An 18,139-nucleotide genomic window follows, 5' to 3' on the forward strand; every position below is an offset into this window, starting at 1 on the left:
ATATTTTCTGAACTTTAAGTTCCTAAAGGCTCAAAATAGTGAAAAACATAAGAAATATGTGACAACAGTGAGAAATATGATACACAAGCAATCTTATCAAACATAAACCTGGCTCTGATTATTTTTTGTATTTGAGATCAATATAAGTAGATGGCTTTTTCTGGAAATTTTAGATCAATTGCCAAATGGAAATTGGTATTCTTCAGCCTATGCCAGAAGTAGATCTTCTCATCCAGTCTTGGCCAAGGCCTTACTTAGCATTACTCAACAGCAACTAAAATCTAAAAATCAATTTAAAATTTCTATCCTTGCCAAAACTTTATGTCTGCAAAGTTGATTCTATAAATAATGTTGATTGACTGGTAAGGTTAAAACTGGACCTTCAACTATCCAGTGTCAACGTTATTATTCTTGGTTTTTATTTTTTATTTTTTTAAAAAGTAGCTTATGGGTTTGTTCACTTTAATTATGAAATCAAATGAAAAGTCTCACCTTGTGATGCCCAAATTCATTCAAAATACTTCCCAGTTTTCTGGTGTTACTATGTGATTTTTGGGCAGCAACAGCTGGATGGGGATCTCGCCAGTCGATGGACAAGCGGTGATACCAAAGACGCTGACTCTCCAGACTGTGCGCTGATTTAACACTAGGATCAAAACGGTGCACTTCACATCCATCATGGGCCATGCGAACTTCAAAATGGGTATCATCATTTCCCAGCCTGTAGAGAAAGAGGATGGAAATCGACAACAAAAAATGTAATGAGGCAAAGTGTTGGATTGACAAAATGACAGTTCCAAGGCCAATCTTCTTAGTCATATCAAGACTTCTGTTTTAAACATGACTAATGTACACATTCAATAAATTTTCTTTCATGAAAAAGTATGATAGCTCAAAGTTCCTGGATAAAAGAAAGAGAAATTATCTGCTAAACACAGACCAGAGAATCACATGCTCACACCTGTAGAAGCATATCAAACTATTTTTTTTTAAGGATATAAATCGTAGTAGCAAGAAAGAAAGAATATCCAGTAGTCTAAAGAGATTTTCTCAGAATATATCAAAAATATAAGTCTCAGGATTAGTCCCCTTGAGGAAAGGTGCGTTCTACTAATGAGGTAATTTATCTCCACTGTAATGGCCACCGTGCTGAGCATGCAATTTGACTGAAAGACAACAGCTATTTTCTGAGAAATGGAGTGTATTTTAAAATAGTAAAGTTAAAGGAAAAAAGGCAAATGTACATGGTTCTACTTGACCCAGAAGAAGCAGAAGAGGTTCCTCACCTAAATTCACATCCACAAGGGGAAGAAATTAAGAACTAATTGTACTTAAGTACCCAGTAGGTAGCACATCATGTGGAAAATTCATATACTTACAAATATTGAATTTACTCAGAAATATTTCTTATTTAAAGATGTAAGGATCATCACTTTGATTAAAGCACCAATTTGAATGAAAAGCACGAAATTAACTGAGAGTGATTTTTTAAAAATGGTAATTATGGCTTCTCTGCCCAAACTACTATAATTATATGTGATTTAGGATACCAAAATTCCACAGAGTAACCATATACATTCGCCTTTTTTCCTTTAACTTTACTATTTTAAAATACACTCCATTTCTAAGAAAATGGCTGTTGTCTTCAAGTCAAACCCGAATCCAGTGCAGAAACACTTCATTCTCTTAGATTCTATTTCAGACTACTGCGTAATTTGGAAATATACAAGTTCAGTTAATAACAATTATTTGTCAGGTTTTAGTTAACTAAAATAAGTCTTCTGTACAGAGACCCTCCACCTACACGTTCTTAAAGCCTTGTTTGCCTCCCCCTCTCCCTGCACCCTACCACACTGCTCTTTTCCTCACTGGATTCCATAGCGCGTCAACCCTCTAATGTCCCTCACCTATATCTTTCACCCCTTTTTGCCTAGAAAAAGATTCAACACTTCTCTCCCAAACATGCCCATTTCTTCTACCTAACAGGTCCTAGTCCCTATTTTCTTCCTCCTGTTGAACCCACACAGCTCAGACCATTGCAATCTCTACCCTAGTTTTCCCCCCAATTTTCCATGACCTACTCTAGTATGGCATGTTGACCTGTTGGCTCTAATTCTTCACGTGTCCTTCATCCACACTACTGCCATGCTCATCATGGGTGAGTGTCCTTCCCTGCCCTTTGATTTCTGGGTGTGGCCACATTGCTTACTTCATGGAAGTGACAGTGTGCCCATCCTGATCCTGGGTCTTGAGTGCTTCTGTTCACATCATCACAATAAAAATGTGCCCTAGATAATTTGCTGGTCTCAGGAAAACAAGAAACATGAGGAGCAGAGGCACTCCAGCCAGTCCATTGGCCTGCTATAAAACACAGAACTGTCCTTTGCCACCTTAGTAAAGCTGCCCAGTTGAGCCCAGCCAGGATCAGCCAAAACCCAGCTGACCTGAAGACATATAAGTAACAATAAATAATGGTTTCAAGCTACTGAGTTTTAGAGTGATTTGTTACACAGCAATAGCTAACTGATATACCTGACATTAAATGTAAATTCAAGAGTTGCAGTTGAAACTATAAAGCATTTTTTAGTAGGCATATTTGTTTCCACATAGATCAGAATGTGGCAGAATTCATTTGTCCCAGGGGATTTTTAATTACATCTGTTAAAACTTAGAAGAGCAAAGCAACATTATCATAAGACACCCACTAGAGGGCCGGCCCGGTGGCGCACTCACTAGAGTGTGGCGCTTGGGAGCGCGGTGGTGCTCCCGCCGAGGTTTCGGATCCCATATAGAGACCAGTCCGCTCACTGGTTGAGCGCGGTGCGGGCGCAACACCGAGGGTTGCGATCCCGTTGCCGGTCGCGGTACGGGTGCGACACCGAGGGTTGCGATCCCATTACCAGTCACGAAAAAAAAAGACAAAAAGGAAAAAAAAATAATAATAATAAGACACCCACTAGAAAAGGGCAGTTTTATAGCTTCACTAAGAGAACACTGTCAAAAGAATACTCATTAAATATAATTTCTATATAAACCTTCTACAGTAAACAATGTGAANTCGCCAGTCGATGGACAAGCGGTGATACCAAAGACGCTGACTCTCCAGACTGTGCGCTGATTTAACACTAGGATCAAAACGGTGCACTTCACATCCATCATGGGCCATGCGAACTTCAAAATGGGTATCATCATTTCCCAGCCTGTAGAGAAAGAGGATGGAAATCGACAACAAAAAATGTAATGAGGCAAAGTGTTGGATTGACAAAATGACAGTTCCAAGGCCAATCTTCTTAGCCATATCAAGACTTCTGTTTTAAACATGACTAATGTACACATTCAATAAACTTTCTTTCATGAAAAAGTATGATAGCTCAAAGTTCCTGGATAAAAGAAAGAGAAATTATCTGCTAAACACAGACCAGAGAATCACATGCTCACACCTGTAGAAGCATATCAAACTATTTTTTTTTAAGGATATAAATCGTAGTAGCAAGAAAGAAAGAATATCCAGTAGTCTAAAGAGATTTTCTCAGAATATATCAAAAATATAAGTCTCAGGATTAGTCCCCTTGAGGAAAGGTGCGTTCTACTAATGAGGTAATTTATCTCCACTGTAATGGCCACCGTGCTGAGCATGCAATTTGACTGAAAGACAACAGCTATTTTCTGAGAAATGGAGTGTATTTTAAAATAGTAAAGTTAAAGGAAAAAAGGCAAATGTACATGGTTCTACTTGACCCAGAAGAAGCAGAAGAGGTTCCTCACCTAAATTCACATCCACTTGACCCAGAAGAAGCAGAAGAGGTTCCTCACCTAAATTCACATCCACAAGGGGAAGAAATTAAGAACTAATTGTACTTAAGTACCCAGTAGGTAGCACATCATGTGGGAAATTCATATACTTACAAATATTGAATTTACTCAGAAATATTTCTTATTTAAAGATGTAAGGATCATCACCTTGATTAAAGCACCAATTTGAATGAAAAGCACAAAATTAACTGAGAGTGATTTTTTAAAAATGGTAATTATGGCTTCTCTGCCCAAACTACTATAATTATATGTGATTTAGGATACCAAAATTCCACAAAGTAACCATATACATTCGCCTTTTTTCCTTTAACTTTACTATTTTAAAATACACTCCATTTCTAAGAAAATGGCTGTTGTCTTCAAGTCAAACCCGAATCCAGTGCAGAAACACTTCATTCTCTTAGATTCTATTTCAGACTACTGCGTAATTTGGAAATATACAAGTTCAGTTAATAACAATTATTTGTCAGGTTTTAGTTAACTAAAATAAGTCTTCTGTACAGAGACCCTCCACCTACACGTTCTTAAAGCCTTGTTTGCCTCCCCCTCTCCCTGCACCCTACCACACTGCTCTTTTCCTCACTGGATTCCATAGCGCGTCAACCCTCTAATGTCCCTCACCTATATCTTTCACCCCTTTTTGCCTAGAAAAAGATTCAACACTTCTCTCCCAAACATGCCCATTTCTTCTACCTAACAGGTCCTAGTCCCTATTTTCTTCCTCCTGTTGAACCCACACAGCTCAGACCATTGCAATCTCTACCCTAGTTTTCCCCCCAATTTTCCATGACCTACTCTAGTATGGCATGTTGACCTGTTGGCTCTAATTCTTCACGTGTCCTTCATCCACACTACTGCCATGCTCATCATGGGTGAGTGTCCTTCCCTGCCCTTTGATTTCTGGGTGTGGCCACATTGCTTACTTCATGGAAGTGACAGTGTGCCCATCCTGATCCTGGGTCTTGAGTGCTTCTGTTCACATCATCACAATAAAAATGTGCCCTAGATAATTTGCTGGTCTCAGGAAAACAAGAAACATGAGGAGCAGAGGCACTCCAGCCAGTCCATTGGCCTGCTATAAAACACAGAACTGTCCTTTGCCACCTTAGTAAAGCTGCCCAGTTGAGCCCAGCCAGGATCAGCCAAAACCCAGCTGACCTGAAGACATATAAGTAACAATAAATAATGGTTTCAAGCTACTGAGTTTTAGAGTGATTTGTTACACAGCAATAGCTAACTGATATACCTGACATTAAATGTAAATTCAAGAGTTGCAGTTGAAACTATAAAGCATTTTTTAGTAGGCATATTTGTTTCCACATAGATCAGAATGTGGCAGAATTCATTTGTCCCAGGGGATTTTTAATTACATCTGTTAAAACTTAGAAGAGCAAAGCAACATTATCATAAGACACCCACTAGAGGGCCGGCCCGGTGGCGCACTCAGTAGAGTGTGGCGCTTGGGAGTGCGGTGGCGCTCCCACCGAGGTAGAAGAGCAAAGCAACATTATCATAAGACACCCACTAGAGGGCCGGCCCGGTGGCGCACTCACTAGAGTGTGGCGCTTGGGAGCGCGGTGGTGCTCCCGCCGAGGTTTCGGATCCCATATAGAGACCAGTCCGCTCACTGGTTGAGCGCGGTGCGGGCGCAACACCGAGGGTTGCGATCCCGTTACCAGTCACGAAAAAAAAAAGACAAAAAGGAAAAAATAATAATAATAATAAGACACCCACTAGAAAAGGGCAGTTTTATAGCTTCACTAAGAGAACACGACACCGAGGGTTGCGATCCCATTACCAGTCACGAAAAAAAAAGACAAAAAGGAAAAAAAAATAATAATAATAAGACACCCACTAGAAAAGGGCAGTTTTATAGCTTCACTAAGAGAACATTGTCAAAAGAATACTCATTAAATATAATTTCTATATAAACCTTCTACAGTAAACAATGTGAATAATTCCTTCCTTTGTGAATTTTCAGAATATCGTTTTCAAGAAAACATTCTTCACTCTAAAACATATATGTGTATTTTAATCAAGACCTCAAAAAAAAACCCTTAAGAATTAAATTAGTCACATATAGTTCTGTAACTAATTTTTTTGGTAAGGCATTTTATTATATATTGATACATTTTTAATTTAAACTAGTTTCTTATAATTAAAAAATAACAAATATACATAGAAAAATTCAAATTGTTATAAGTATGTAAAATAAAAATAAAAGTTTTCTACCACTAGAAATTTTAGCCACCAATTTCCAGAGATAACCATGGTGTGCAGTTTCTTGTGTTTCTTTCCAGAAATTTACCGCACGTATACAAGTATTCTCTATTATAAATATCATAAGCACACAAATACATATATAAGTTAATCATTAAATAGAGGGGAACTATTTTGTATGATAAATTAGGTAATATGAAACTATTTGTAATTTCAATTAACCTATGTAACTTTTACTCAATCTTAATATATAAATATTACTATATTGAAAAGTAGTAAACTACATTTGTCTAATCAGGGCCTACGATTCTTATGTTCCTTTGTTTGAAGCGGTACTCTTTCAAGATTAGTTTAAATCGGTCGAGTTTGTGGTAGGTGTAAAAAGCAAGGGGAAGAACAAATACAATATATGTAGGTGTCACAAAACATGGCCCAAAGTGGGAAACCAGGAATCAAATTCAATCCAAGTAGTCCCAAAGCATGTGCTGTCTCCACTCCACCCCACTGCGGATGAGCATAGGACACAGGCTCATGGAAGGAATATTTGTGATCTCAGAGGTCTAGGAAATTGTCAGTTAGTAGACCGTAAAGCTCCATGAAGAAAAGGGCTGCATCAGTCTGGCTCATTTCTGAATTCCCATTGCTGTAGATGAATGATGACAGACAGACCTACAAAATGCTGCCCTAAGGGAAAGAAAACTATTAGATAATGTCTGGATTTCCCACAATATGCAGTACAATATCCAATATCCAAATATAGCATGTGTTGGGTTACATTTCACTGACTTATTCATGTATATAAACAAATATTTATAGAGCACGTTATAAGTGCAAGGCACTACACTGGACACCAGAGACAAAGAGATAAATTAAACATGATCCTTGATCCAAAGAAGCTCACAAAGCAGTAATGAAAAAAAGATTTTGGAACAAATAACTAAAATAAAGTGACAGCTATTACTTAAAGCAAAAATGTATTTAGTCTGTAAGGAAACCATTTTCTGCTGTTATTTAACTAGAAAAAGAATTCATGGTAGAAAATTCTACTTCATACAAATATTTTATTCAATGTTTACTCCAGGAAGCAAGAAGTATAGATCACACGGCTTCCACCTCAAGGTCTAAGAAGAGACAGTCCCACTTTCTTCCATCCTATCTGTATTCTGGCCGCCGGGAAAGGTAAAAGGGGAGTGGTGGTCACGTCCTTTCCTATCGGGGGCAGGGCCTAGAAGCTGTGCACATCACTCCCCTTCACATCTCGTTGCTCAAAGCCGGTCATCTGGCCACTTACAGATACAAGGAGGGTCAGGAAATGCAGCCATCAGCAAGGTGACCACGTGCCCTGCTAACTTCAGGAGCTGTTTCCGAAAGAAGCAAGGCAGAATGGATATTGGGGGACAATTAGCAGTTCCTGCTACAGCCCATTTCTGAAATAGTCAGCAGTTAATATGTATATTCAAAGGTATAAGCCTTGGAATTAAGACTGCAACCTCTCTCCCTCCCTATGTGGGAAAGATAGAGTTATACAACTCATGCTGATAAATATTATCTTGCATACGTTAATGCTGGGGTTTGAGGTCACAACAAACTTTTAAGCATTTAAGGACCATCATCTCTGAGAATTGTTGAAGAAGTAGGAAGGGGTAGATTTACAGGGCTAAATTTCCCAAGGTAATAAAAAAACAGAGTAGCCGTCTTGGCCGTCCTTCTCTGATGTCCCAGAGAAAAACAGCCAGCATCCCTGCATGTGGCTGTGTGGGTTGTACACTAAACATCTCCACAAGGTGCCATCTCATCAGTCACCATAATGATGATTGTGGCACTGTTTCAAGTCCTTGATGATTCTTTTAAAAATATTCCTGAGAGTGTTAAGGTGAGTAGCCTTTATGTTCCCCGGGAATCAAAGACTCAGAGCACAGCACATGAAAAGATGCTCAAGATCATTAGCCAGGAGGGAAATATAAATCAAAACCACGAGATGCCACTTCATATCCATTAGGATGGCTATGACCAAAAAGACCAACAATAATTAAGTGTTGACAAAAATGTGGAACCTTCATAGATTACTGGTGGAAGGTAAAATGGTATATACCTAAGAGAAGTGAAAACATATGTCTACACAAAAGCTTGTACATCAATGTTCATAGCAACATTATTCACAATAACCAAAAAGTGGAAACAACCCAACTGTCCATCAGCTGATGAGTGGACAAATAAAATGTAGTATATATCCATACAATAAATTATTCATCCTTAAAAAGGAACGGAGTACTGATACATGCTACAATGTGGGTGAACCTTGAAAACATTATGCTAATGAAGGAAAACAGTCACAAAAGGCCACATATTGTATGCTTCTATTTACATGAAATGTCCAAAATAGGTGAATCTATAGAGACAGAAAATAGAGTGGTGGCTGCCTAAGGCTGGGGGTCTGGGGGGAGCCAGGAAGAGGGTTGGAGAGAAATTGGGAGTGACTGCTACTGGGTACAGAGCTTCTTTTTGGTGGTGATGAAAATGTTCTAAAATTAAGGACAGTGACTAAAAACCATTACATTGTACACTTTAAATGGGTGAATTGTATGGTATACAAATTATATCTCAATAAAGCTGTTTTAAAAGCTATAAAAGATAAAATAAACTCCGAGCAGATATAGGGAAAGTTTTCAGCTCTTAAGACTGAAGGCAGAGAGTTGGAAGAGGTAAGACAACTAGTGTTTTCCCCGGCAGCTGCAGTATTCCATTCTTCATCCCAGCAGGAACCAGAGAATCTGCCCAAATGACTATCCGTAAACTGCCAACTACTAGAGGGGGATAAATAGGTTTCTCAAAGCGTAAATGACTCAATAGTGGATCAAAATATTTTATAATTATTATTTTTTATTAAGTAACATTGCATGAAATGCCAAAATTTTTTTTTTTTTTTTTTGTCTTTTGTCTTTTTCCGTGTCCGGCAACGGATCGCAACCCTCAGTGTTGCCCCCGCACCAGACCAGGGACCGGCAACGGGATCGCAACCCTCGGTGTTGCTCCTGCGCCTCGCTCAGCCAGTGAGCGGGAACCGGTCTGTATGTGGGATCTGAACCCTCGGGCGGGAGCGCCGTCGCGCTTCCCAAGCGGCGCACTTATCCAGTGCGCCACCGGGCCGGCCCCATGAAATGCCAAGATTTTATCTAAAACAAGTATTCTCGACAGGAACAATATCATTCCCAAAGGGGTGAAATGAATTCTTAGGGGCAAAAAAAACCTCCTTCTTTTTACACACAAAGTGCAGACATTATACAGAGACAAAGTATATCTATGACATTAAAAATTCATGGAGAGGGCTATTAGGGAAAAAATGTCTAAAAAGGGATCTTAAGGTTCATGACTTTCTGATCCCTCATTCAAATATACTATACTAACACCCTTCCTGCTGTGTTAAACTGTAATAAGATGAAAACATCTAGCTCTGGAGCTCATTCATTCTTCTCGCTCATGGTAACCGGAAGTCCAAGGTTTTCTGTATAAAATATTGGCTCTTGTTACCTTACCACGTGTCTCTTATGAAATCTTCTGCTTATACTGAGAATTTATATCTTCAAATCAAATGGCACTACTTACCAGAGAACCAAAGAAGAGATGAAAATTATTTACCAACGTACTCGTAGTATCCCTTTTCAAGTCTTCCCTTCCATACCCACTCCTACCTCTAAAATACATTCTTTAACATGAAAAGTAAAATAGGTGATTTTCCCCTTTCGTTTTCTCTACCACCCTCCTCCCCATCCGCCCTCTGCTGTATACACAAGAAGACTTGTAGGGCAGGCAGATTTGTATTACCTTTTAATTCTATTTTTCCATGAACTTCTTGAAGTAGCCACATATACCTTTCTTTTCAGTGCCTTCCCCTATCTTAATCAGTCTACTCTACTTCATTTCAAAACTGAAAAGGATCTGATTTTAATTTTCAACTGAACATTACACAGAGTGCACTCTCCCAGTCAAATGACTTTTACAATTAACTGTGAAACAAAAAGCTTTGATTCCTAGTAAAGACATTTCAGCCATCAGAGAGAAGGTGGAGGTGACACCTGCTTCAGTCACTGGGAGTGGAGGAAAGGAGGTGAGACGGGGTCAGGGGCCATTGGCCTTTGTCTTCCAGCTCCTCATGTCCTTAGATTCCTCCGTTCTCTCACTGCAGGAAGGTTACCCCCAGTTGCAGCTGCATCCACCATCTTCGGCTTGCCCGGAAACTACTGGGCTCAGCAGTGGCATGGTCTTGTTTGCAGCCACAGCCCTAGGGCTTGGAGTCCATGCCACCTGTATGTAGGGGCCACACGACTCACTCACCACCTGCCCTCCCCGTCTATCTCACAACTGTCCCAACACTACCAGGTACTGGGAATCCAGGGCCCACATTCCCTGCTCCTGCTTCTCATTTCAGGACCACCACCGCAGGTCTGGGTCTCTTTCTCCCCTCAGCATCGGTTGAGAGGTTGTCAGCTACCTGTCTATTTGTCTCCCAGGTGAGCGATTCATCTGAGCAGCAGATGCCTGTCTGAATCCTGCATTCCAAGGAACAGTGCAATCAACATAATCACCTGCAATCTGAAGCATTCTTTTTTAGCCATCAGAAGTATTTCTTTAATTTTCTAGTTTTCAATTAAGCATTTTCATGTTTTGAATCAAATGTTGGCCCTTCATTCCTTTTCCCACAGGAATCCAGCTGTACTTATTTGCTCTTTACCAAGTTGATTTTGAATGGTAAACATTTAAATGAAAATAAGAAACTACCTTTCTACACATAATAATTTAAAATCTTACTGCAAAACTACCTTATCCAACAGCTTTGAAGTATAAGGAAAGCAAAAGGACTTTAAAAATTTTCTCCAAAAACAGCTTTCCAAGTTTCCTTTTACTCAGTTACGTGCTTTAAACGATATTATTCTAGGGTGTAAAGTATTAGATAAAATATAAAGGCAGTTTGAAGCAAGAAAGCAAGACCAAGCTGAGATCTCCAACTTGCATGTGGTACTATGCAATTATTTTTATGACCTACTTTCATACATTTTTCATATGTCATAAAATAAACTGTGCTGTCACAACGTCCTATTCTTGCTACAATCTTGAAGCATAGCTGGTGGGCCCGCAGAAAAAGAGCTCTTCATTAACCAACCGTCTGAGCTACTCATCTTGGAATCCCCAGCCTGCACTTAAACCACAGCACAACCAGCTTCTCTCAAGCAGGTGTTTACATGGCAAATACATATCAAGTGCCTATTCTGTGCCAAGCTCTACCCATATACACCAGCGCTACTCACTTAACCCATATAAGAATGTTTCCATTATCCTTAAACTCTTATTTGAAACTTTTGTTTAAAAAACAAAAACCAAAACAAAAAAATCCCACCATGACTAGTAATTCTTGTTTGTTATAGTTTGACAGCAATGGTGATCCTCTCCGTATTGGTACCTTTGAGTAGGTCTCCCCTTCACCCAGATGTCTGTCCCTAACCCTGACCTCCAAGGACTCTGGCTGGTGGTTTTCACACCTCAGCCTGAATGTAGATAGTACAGGTGATGAAACCTGCAGGTGAGGAACCAGCACGTGACACTTGTTAGGATCCCCAGTACTGTTTGTTAAGGACTTCAGTGGTCTAGCCTGAGAACCTACATAGCTTCTACAAGTGCCTATGGAATCGATCTTCCAAACAAGAATTCCCTCCTGTCTTTCTCTGAGACATATATCATTTGTAAGTTCAGGGTTGTTTATGTAAGTGATGGTATAATAGTCTCCTTACTTTATATACATCCTTTTACAAAAAACTCTCAAAATCCATTTGTACATCTAGGTCATTTTCAACCTGAATAACTGACCATCAATTTTTCCCAAACTATTTTGACAAAATGACATGGTTTTCATAACATTTCCCTTTCCTTTCTTCTTTTTTCTTTTTTTAAAAATATAAAACACATAGATTTATCATTGGTACAAAACACAAAAATCTAACAATGGCCATTATTTGTTTTAAGTCACTCGTTACATTTAGGTATAAAATTTCTAACCTGCTCCTTTTTATTTTTCTAGCTGCATTTATTAATATTCTTCTCTCTCTTTAAAATAAGGGTGCTCTAATTCTTGCTGGAAATCACTGGTTTCACCAAGAAGATCACCCTCCTACTGAGAACTGAAGCTGCCACCTTACTACCAGCAGAACAGAAGAAAAATGGCTCCAACCAAGGAGCCCCCAGTGACCTGCACATACCCCCAATTACAAATAGAACAGTCTGAAATGATGGTAGGAGGCAAAGTATAGCACCTGCTATACACTGCAACCATTCATAACTTTGTGTTGTTGAAAAAGCTTCGGCTGCCTGCAGGAGTGTTTTCTTCTGCTGTAAAAAATGTACTTACCCTAAAGAATACAGGCGACACTGCTTGTTGCGGATTTGATGAGCTAAGCCAAACCTGTCATCAAGACACACCAACCAGGGCTTCTTTGCAGGGCTGGAGCCAGCAGCCAGGCTGTCTGTACTCATGTGATTGCATGCAATCTGTAAGGATTGGAAATCAATATGAATAATTTAAAACATTGGCTGATAAATGGCAGGTAGGGACTTGCTGCTTCCCTGGTCCCTGAAAACCATAATAAGAGAGTTACATCCTTCTCCACTGCTAACTACTCCCCTCCCCAGGGGACCACAGACTGCTGTAAAATGTTCGGAGGAATCTCAAATACCAGGCAATAAGTAACCTCAGGGAGACCACATGCAGATCTGCAGGGAAGTTAAGAACTGCCATAGCCGTGCGCAGAGGGTGTACAGGAGAGAGCAAATCGGGAGTGAAGATGGGAGAAAAGAGGGGTCAGGAAGGCTTTGCAGAGGTGTGTTAGTCTTGGAAGATGAACAGTAGTTGACTGAGAGCACAGACCAAGAAGGGCTTTCAGATACAGAGTACAGTGCTTGCAAAACATAGAGGTCTTTTTTACCCACAGTTGTCCCTGCTACAAGATGTGAGATACAACCATGGGCATAGACCTCAGGAGGATACTCAAAAGATTATCTATACCTATTTCAGGCAGATAAGGTAGGATCACTAAGTCCCAGAAAGGTAGCCTGTGTTATCCATGGTAAACAGCTGATCATAGGTCAAGTGAAATGAATAGACAGTCCCTGCTGATGAGACAGTATCCTTTGTGATATGCTGCTCTAATGAGCTTCCTCCTGGAGAAGGGCAAGCTCCCCAGGCAGGAGGCTCTTCCTGAGCTAACCAAAGCACTTTTCTTAACTCATCCATCAAAATTAGATTAGACCACCAAAGGGAACATGTGTCTAAGTCAAGCAGAAGCCAGTCTCTAATTTCAATTGCACATTAAGTTAATATAATTCATAAGGGATTCTAACTTGTGTTTGAGGCTGGTACAGTTTTCACAGACATGGCTGTTGGAATCAAGAAAACAAGTTTGGCAGTCAACATATTTACCTCACTGAGCAACAGGGTTTCTGCCCTGTCCCTCAAAACACTAGTCATCATGATGCTCCATGTATACAGCAGCTCTTGCTGCTACACTGTGGACAACAGACCACTCCAGATGTAAAGGCTGCCAAAACATAACAGCAAGCAATTTTTTTCTTAAGACAATATTCTAGGATTGCCCAATTTTTTTACTTAACCTATTTTCCAAAATTATAATCTAAGAAGAGCATATGATGTGGAGCTATTGGGAAAATAGAATAGTTTGGTCAGGACCCTCACTTTAGGTCCAGTTGGGTGTAGTTCAGCATCCATTGTAAGCAAATTTTGTGTGTGTGTGTGTCTGTGTGTGTGTGTGTGTGTGTGTGTGTGTAGTCAGTGTGCATGTGAGCCAATGTATCTTTTTAGTTTTGTTGCTATTCTTGTGTTCTTGAGAGAGAGAGAGGAGTTTGGTGAAGCAGGCGGGTGGGTGTCTGCCTCGGGCATCCGTCCGGCACGGCCATGCTTTCCAACCTATGGCTCCAAGGACCTTTTGGCCATTTACCTAGCTCATAGACCTGCATGAAGGGGTCTGGTGACCCAGCCTGGCGTATAAAGAGTTTGTGACCCAGTCTGTGAATGGGCTTGAGGGGTCTGGGAGCTCCAGACCCAGCCCTAGCTCAACAATTGGCCCAGTAGGCAGGATTACCAGCAGGAAAAAGAGCCTGACAACTGGCGTGGTCGCCTAGCCGGAGCACCACAACTGGCATAGTCGTGGTCGAGTAGCTTTGCAATTGGTGTCATGAACAGGATTAAGAGCTAGACAATTGGCGCTGTGAGCAGGATTTCCGACGTCAGCCTTAGCTGTGGCTCCACAGAAGCCTATTCAGCATCTGCATTGCTCTTGCTAGAACCTAAGGCTGACCTGGCAAAAGCATCCTACTGCTAATCATCCTTGTGCTATTTATCAGAGACTTGGTCTTCTGCTAGGATTTGGAACTCTCAGAGGAAAGCTGAAAAAGTGAAAAAGCTATACGAGTATATTCTTTTCCTTCAACCCAGTAGCTTTCTACTTCTCTAACCCCAACTACTGTTTGAAGGAAAAAATAATAATAGAAAATGGAATTGAATCTTTTCTCAAGCAACTACTACAGGATATATTTACTAACTGGGTGCATCAACATGTTAATTTGTATAATTTATCTCCTACGATTCTCCCACAGATAAATGGAAATTATGCCTCTACCTGCCCACCTCCTACTCCCCACCCACCCACAATGGAGAGAAGGTGCTAATCTAATTAGTCAGAGCTCACTGTGTTTATTAGGCCTTAAACACCAGAGTAGAACTCTATTCTGTGACCTGCCTCCAGCAGGAAGTTAGTTAGTCCAGGGCAATTCTGTGGGCCCCCAAAAGATGGCTGGATCTTGGACGGTACAAACCTGAGCCATGTGCTCCAGGGCAGCATCCTGGAGTGCTTTATTAAAGTGGTATGATGATTCTCATTTGCCACTGTTCTTTATGTGCTCTTCTCCCTAAGAACCTCCATAATGACAGGTCAGGATACAGATGTTCACAGGCCCCTATTCAGAATTCCCTCCTAACGCCATCAAAACCTAACTCTAGCCTCTTCCACAGTATTTCTCAGGGTGTGGTCCACTTATCTCAGAATCGCCTGGGAGGTACTTAAAATGCAGATTCCTGGGTTCCACCCCAGATCTGCAAAATCAGACTCTCTGTGGCTTATACCTGGGAACATGCGTTTTAATAAGCTCCCGCAGGTGATTCTTATGCAGGTGGTCCTGTGAGTTTACTGGAGGCCTTTTGTGAAGCCCCAGCAAAATGTGCCAGCCTGATGTCACCTGTGTCTTAGCAAATTAAGAGAAGAGGCTATACTTGAGCCAGAACTTTAAACTGAAAACAGCAGTCCCTGTGACCCCGCCCCTAAAGAAGAGCCAGATGGGCTGCCACCAACAATTAGCCAGAGGCCTCCAAAAGTCAGGTGAGCATTAAGGGCCAACAGTCAGGGCTTTGAGGTCCAGCTGCTCCTCCTTTGCCACGATTTTATTCTGTTAAAGATGACAGTTCGTCTACTTAAAGCATTTCTTCTTATTCTACAGATTTCATCTTGCACAGGTACATCCCTATTGAAGAGAGATTCTTTTCCATTCATTCTTTCTGATAACATTACCCCTTCCTCTCTTAGATCAAAAATAAATCACAGGAGGGCCGGCCCGGTAGCGCACTGCTACAGTGCACCGCTTGGGAGTGCGGCGGCGCTCCCGCCGAGGGTTCGGATCCCATGTGGAGACCGGTTCCCGCTCACTGGCTGAGCATGGTGCGGGCGCAACACTGAGGGTTGCGATCCCGTTGCCGGTCCCCGGTACGGGCGCAACACTGAGGGTTGCAATCCCGTTACCAGTCAGTAAAAAAGGCAAAAAGGAAAATAAATAAATAAATAAATCACAGGATTTATTCAATATTAACTGTTTATTAACCATCTCATTGATAGACATTAGCTTTTGAAAATAACTAGAAGTCCTCCATAAAATTCTCCTCCTAAAAATTAATTAAATATTGATTTTTCCAACTTTCTAGTTAAAATTTATGGCCAGGGCTTCAATAAACTCTCTTGCAAGCAAAAAAAGTGAGGGCAATAACTTTTAGCTAAGCTCTAACTCAAGTAATTATGGTCTCTGTCCTAATTCCCCTTGTAATTTTAGCCATATAAAGCAAATTAGGCCCGGACAAAGGAAGATAGACTCTAGGAAAAAGTGTCTTCTGAAATGTTTTTTAGTTGTCTAACTTAAGAGATCTAATTTATTTTCGTTTCATTTTGTATTCCAAAAGCTTGAATAGCATTTATGCCAAGCCATAAGTACAATCTGGCAAAGGGAGCTCTTAAATTTGGGGGGGTGTTGGTAAGAATCATTTCAACGATCAACTATATGTTTATATAATACCATTATTTTGAAAGGCTCAAGGGCAGAATTGTATTTTTGTTGTTTTTATTCCAGGATATGTGTGGGGGTGTGGGGGTGGGCCTGCGTGCGTGCATAGCAGTAAGTATAATAAATACTTTTGTTGTAAAGTTGTAAAGTCACAGTCTGAATCTCCAAAGCCTAGGTTCTTAGGTTATGCTTACAAATAAATAGATGGGTAGATAATTAGATAGACAGACAGACAGAGAGATAAATAGATAGATAGACGAGATAGACTTTAAAACATTTTATTTTTTCTTTTTTAAAACAGCACTGTTGCTTAGATTAAAATTGTACTGTAAGGCATGCTTCCTAGAGGCATATGGTTTGGGGGTTGCCATAAAAAGCTGGATCTGGAACCTTCCCTTAGAAGAGAGTGCTGTGATTATGATTTAACCTTTTCTTATTATCAACTGCAGAACTCTGTGGTCTTTCACATTAGAAAAGAACAATAGTACCTAATTAAGCTGAGCTTGATGTTCTGCATACCCTACCCAAATACCATATCTCTGGTGTTTCATGAAAAAATACATGGCCCCAGCCATGCCTCCAGCGTCACCACAGTCACGAGTCCAGGTGCCATGCCCACTGCTATCTAATGCCCTTCTGTGCCATGCCCTGTGCCTCAGGTCCCGAGCTTCTCTGGTCTGGAGAGACTTCCCCTGCTACAGAACACATAACTCTCTTGCACCCTAGCTGTTTACCAGCATGTGGTGGGGGTTTATACTGTTTGATATCACAGGGCCAGCCACAGAGCAGGCACTCAACAAATACCTGCTGAACTGTGGAATGAATAAATCAATGATAAACATATCAATGCTGGACTTTGCTGTACAAGCTTGAACACAGACTTGAAGGAATTTTTTTATTTTAAAAAGCAGCATAAGAGGATGGGGGTGGAATTCGCTTTAGTACCTTCAGAGGTGTTTTTTTTTTTTTTTTTTCTTGCCTATTATGACTCACTACTGCTAACTGTGAAAATTTTAGGTAACAGTGACTCTAAATATTCTGCCAGTTTTGCAGTCTTTCATTGTCAAGATGAGTTCTAAATGAGGCATAAGCCACAGAAGCAGCCAAAAAGTTCTGCATTACATAGAGAGGGGGAAGGAGCATTGGTTAGTAGAAGATTCTGATTAAGAACCACTTAGTGTCAATTCTGATGGCTCCCACCTGCTGGCCTCCCAGTAACCTGGAAGCACATCAAAGCACAGTGCTTTACCTGGATAAAGAGGTCCCTGATTATAAAAATCACTGCGAGATCTAGAACTTCATCTATTCTTTCTGGAGGACAAAAATCCTCCTAGCAACCAAATCTCTATTATTGCACTCATCAAATGGAATAATAATTACACATCCACTCATCTGCCTTCACAACTAGTTTGTTAGATCCTTGAGGGCAGAGACTGTATCCCCAGGGCCTGGCACATTGTAGGCACTCAAAAATACTTGGTCAATAACAATTCTGTACCATTCTCTGCACAGTACAAGCTCACAGAACTGGGAGGAATCTTAAAAATAATATGACACAATCTCTTCTTTTTTAAGATCGGAAGAAGGAGAGCCAGAGAAGTGCCCGGGGTTACAACATCAGACTGCATCACATCATGGGATGCGGGGGTTTTTTGTTTGTTTTTTTTTTTTAAGAATTGTTCTCTCAGCCCATAGCTCATGGGAAAGATCTAAGAGGGGT

General features: G+C 40.5%; 1 protein-coding gene across 1 annotated transcript in view; it reads right to left on the reverse strand.

Annotated features, from left to right (window-relative positions):
• METTL24 (methyltransferase like 24) overlaps positions 1-18,139 on the reverse strand; it is an 81,587-nt gene that overhangs the window by 53,788 nt on the left and 9,660 nt on the right. The window contains exons 3-4 of the mRNA XM_008571528.1: positions 12,431-12,570; positions 493-721 (exon numbers count right to left, since the gene is read on the reverse strand). Coding sequence (XP_008569750.1) covers positions 493-721; positions 12,431-12,570 — 369 coding nt within the window. The remainder of the gene's footprint in view (positions 1-492; positions 722-12,430; positions 12,571-18,139) is intronic.

Source organism: Galeopterus variegatus, unplaced genomic scaffold, assembly GCF_000696425.1.
Source record: "Galeopterus variegatus unplaced genomic scaffold, G_variegatus-3.0.2 Scaffold699, whole genome shotgun sequence".
NCBI classification, from domain to species: Eukaryota; Metazoa; Chordata; class Mammalia; order Dermoptera; family Cynocephalidae; genus Galeopterus; species Galeopterus variegatus.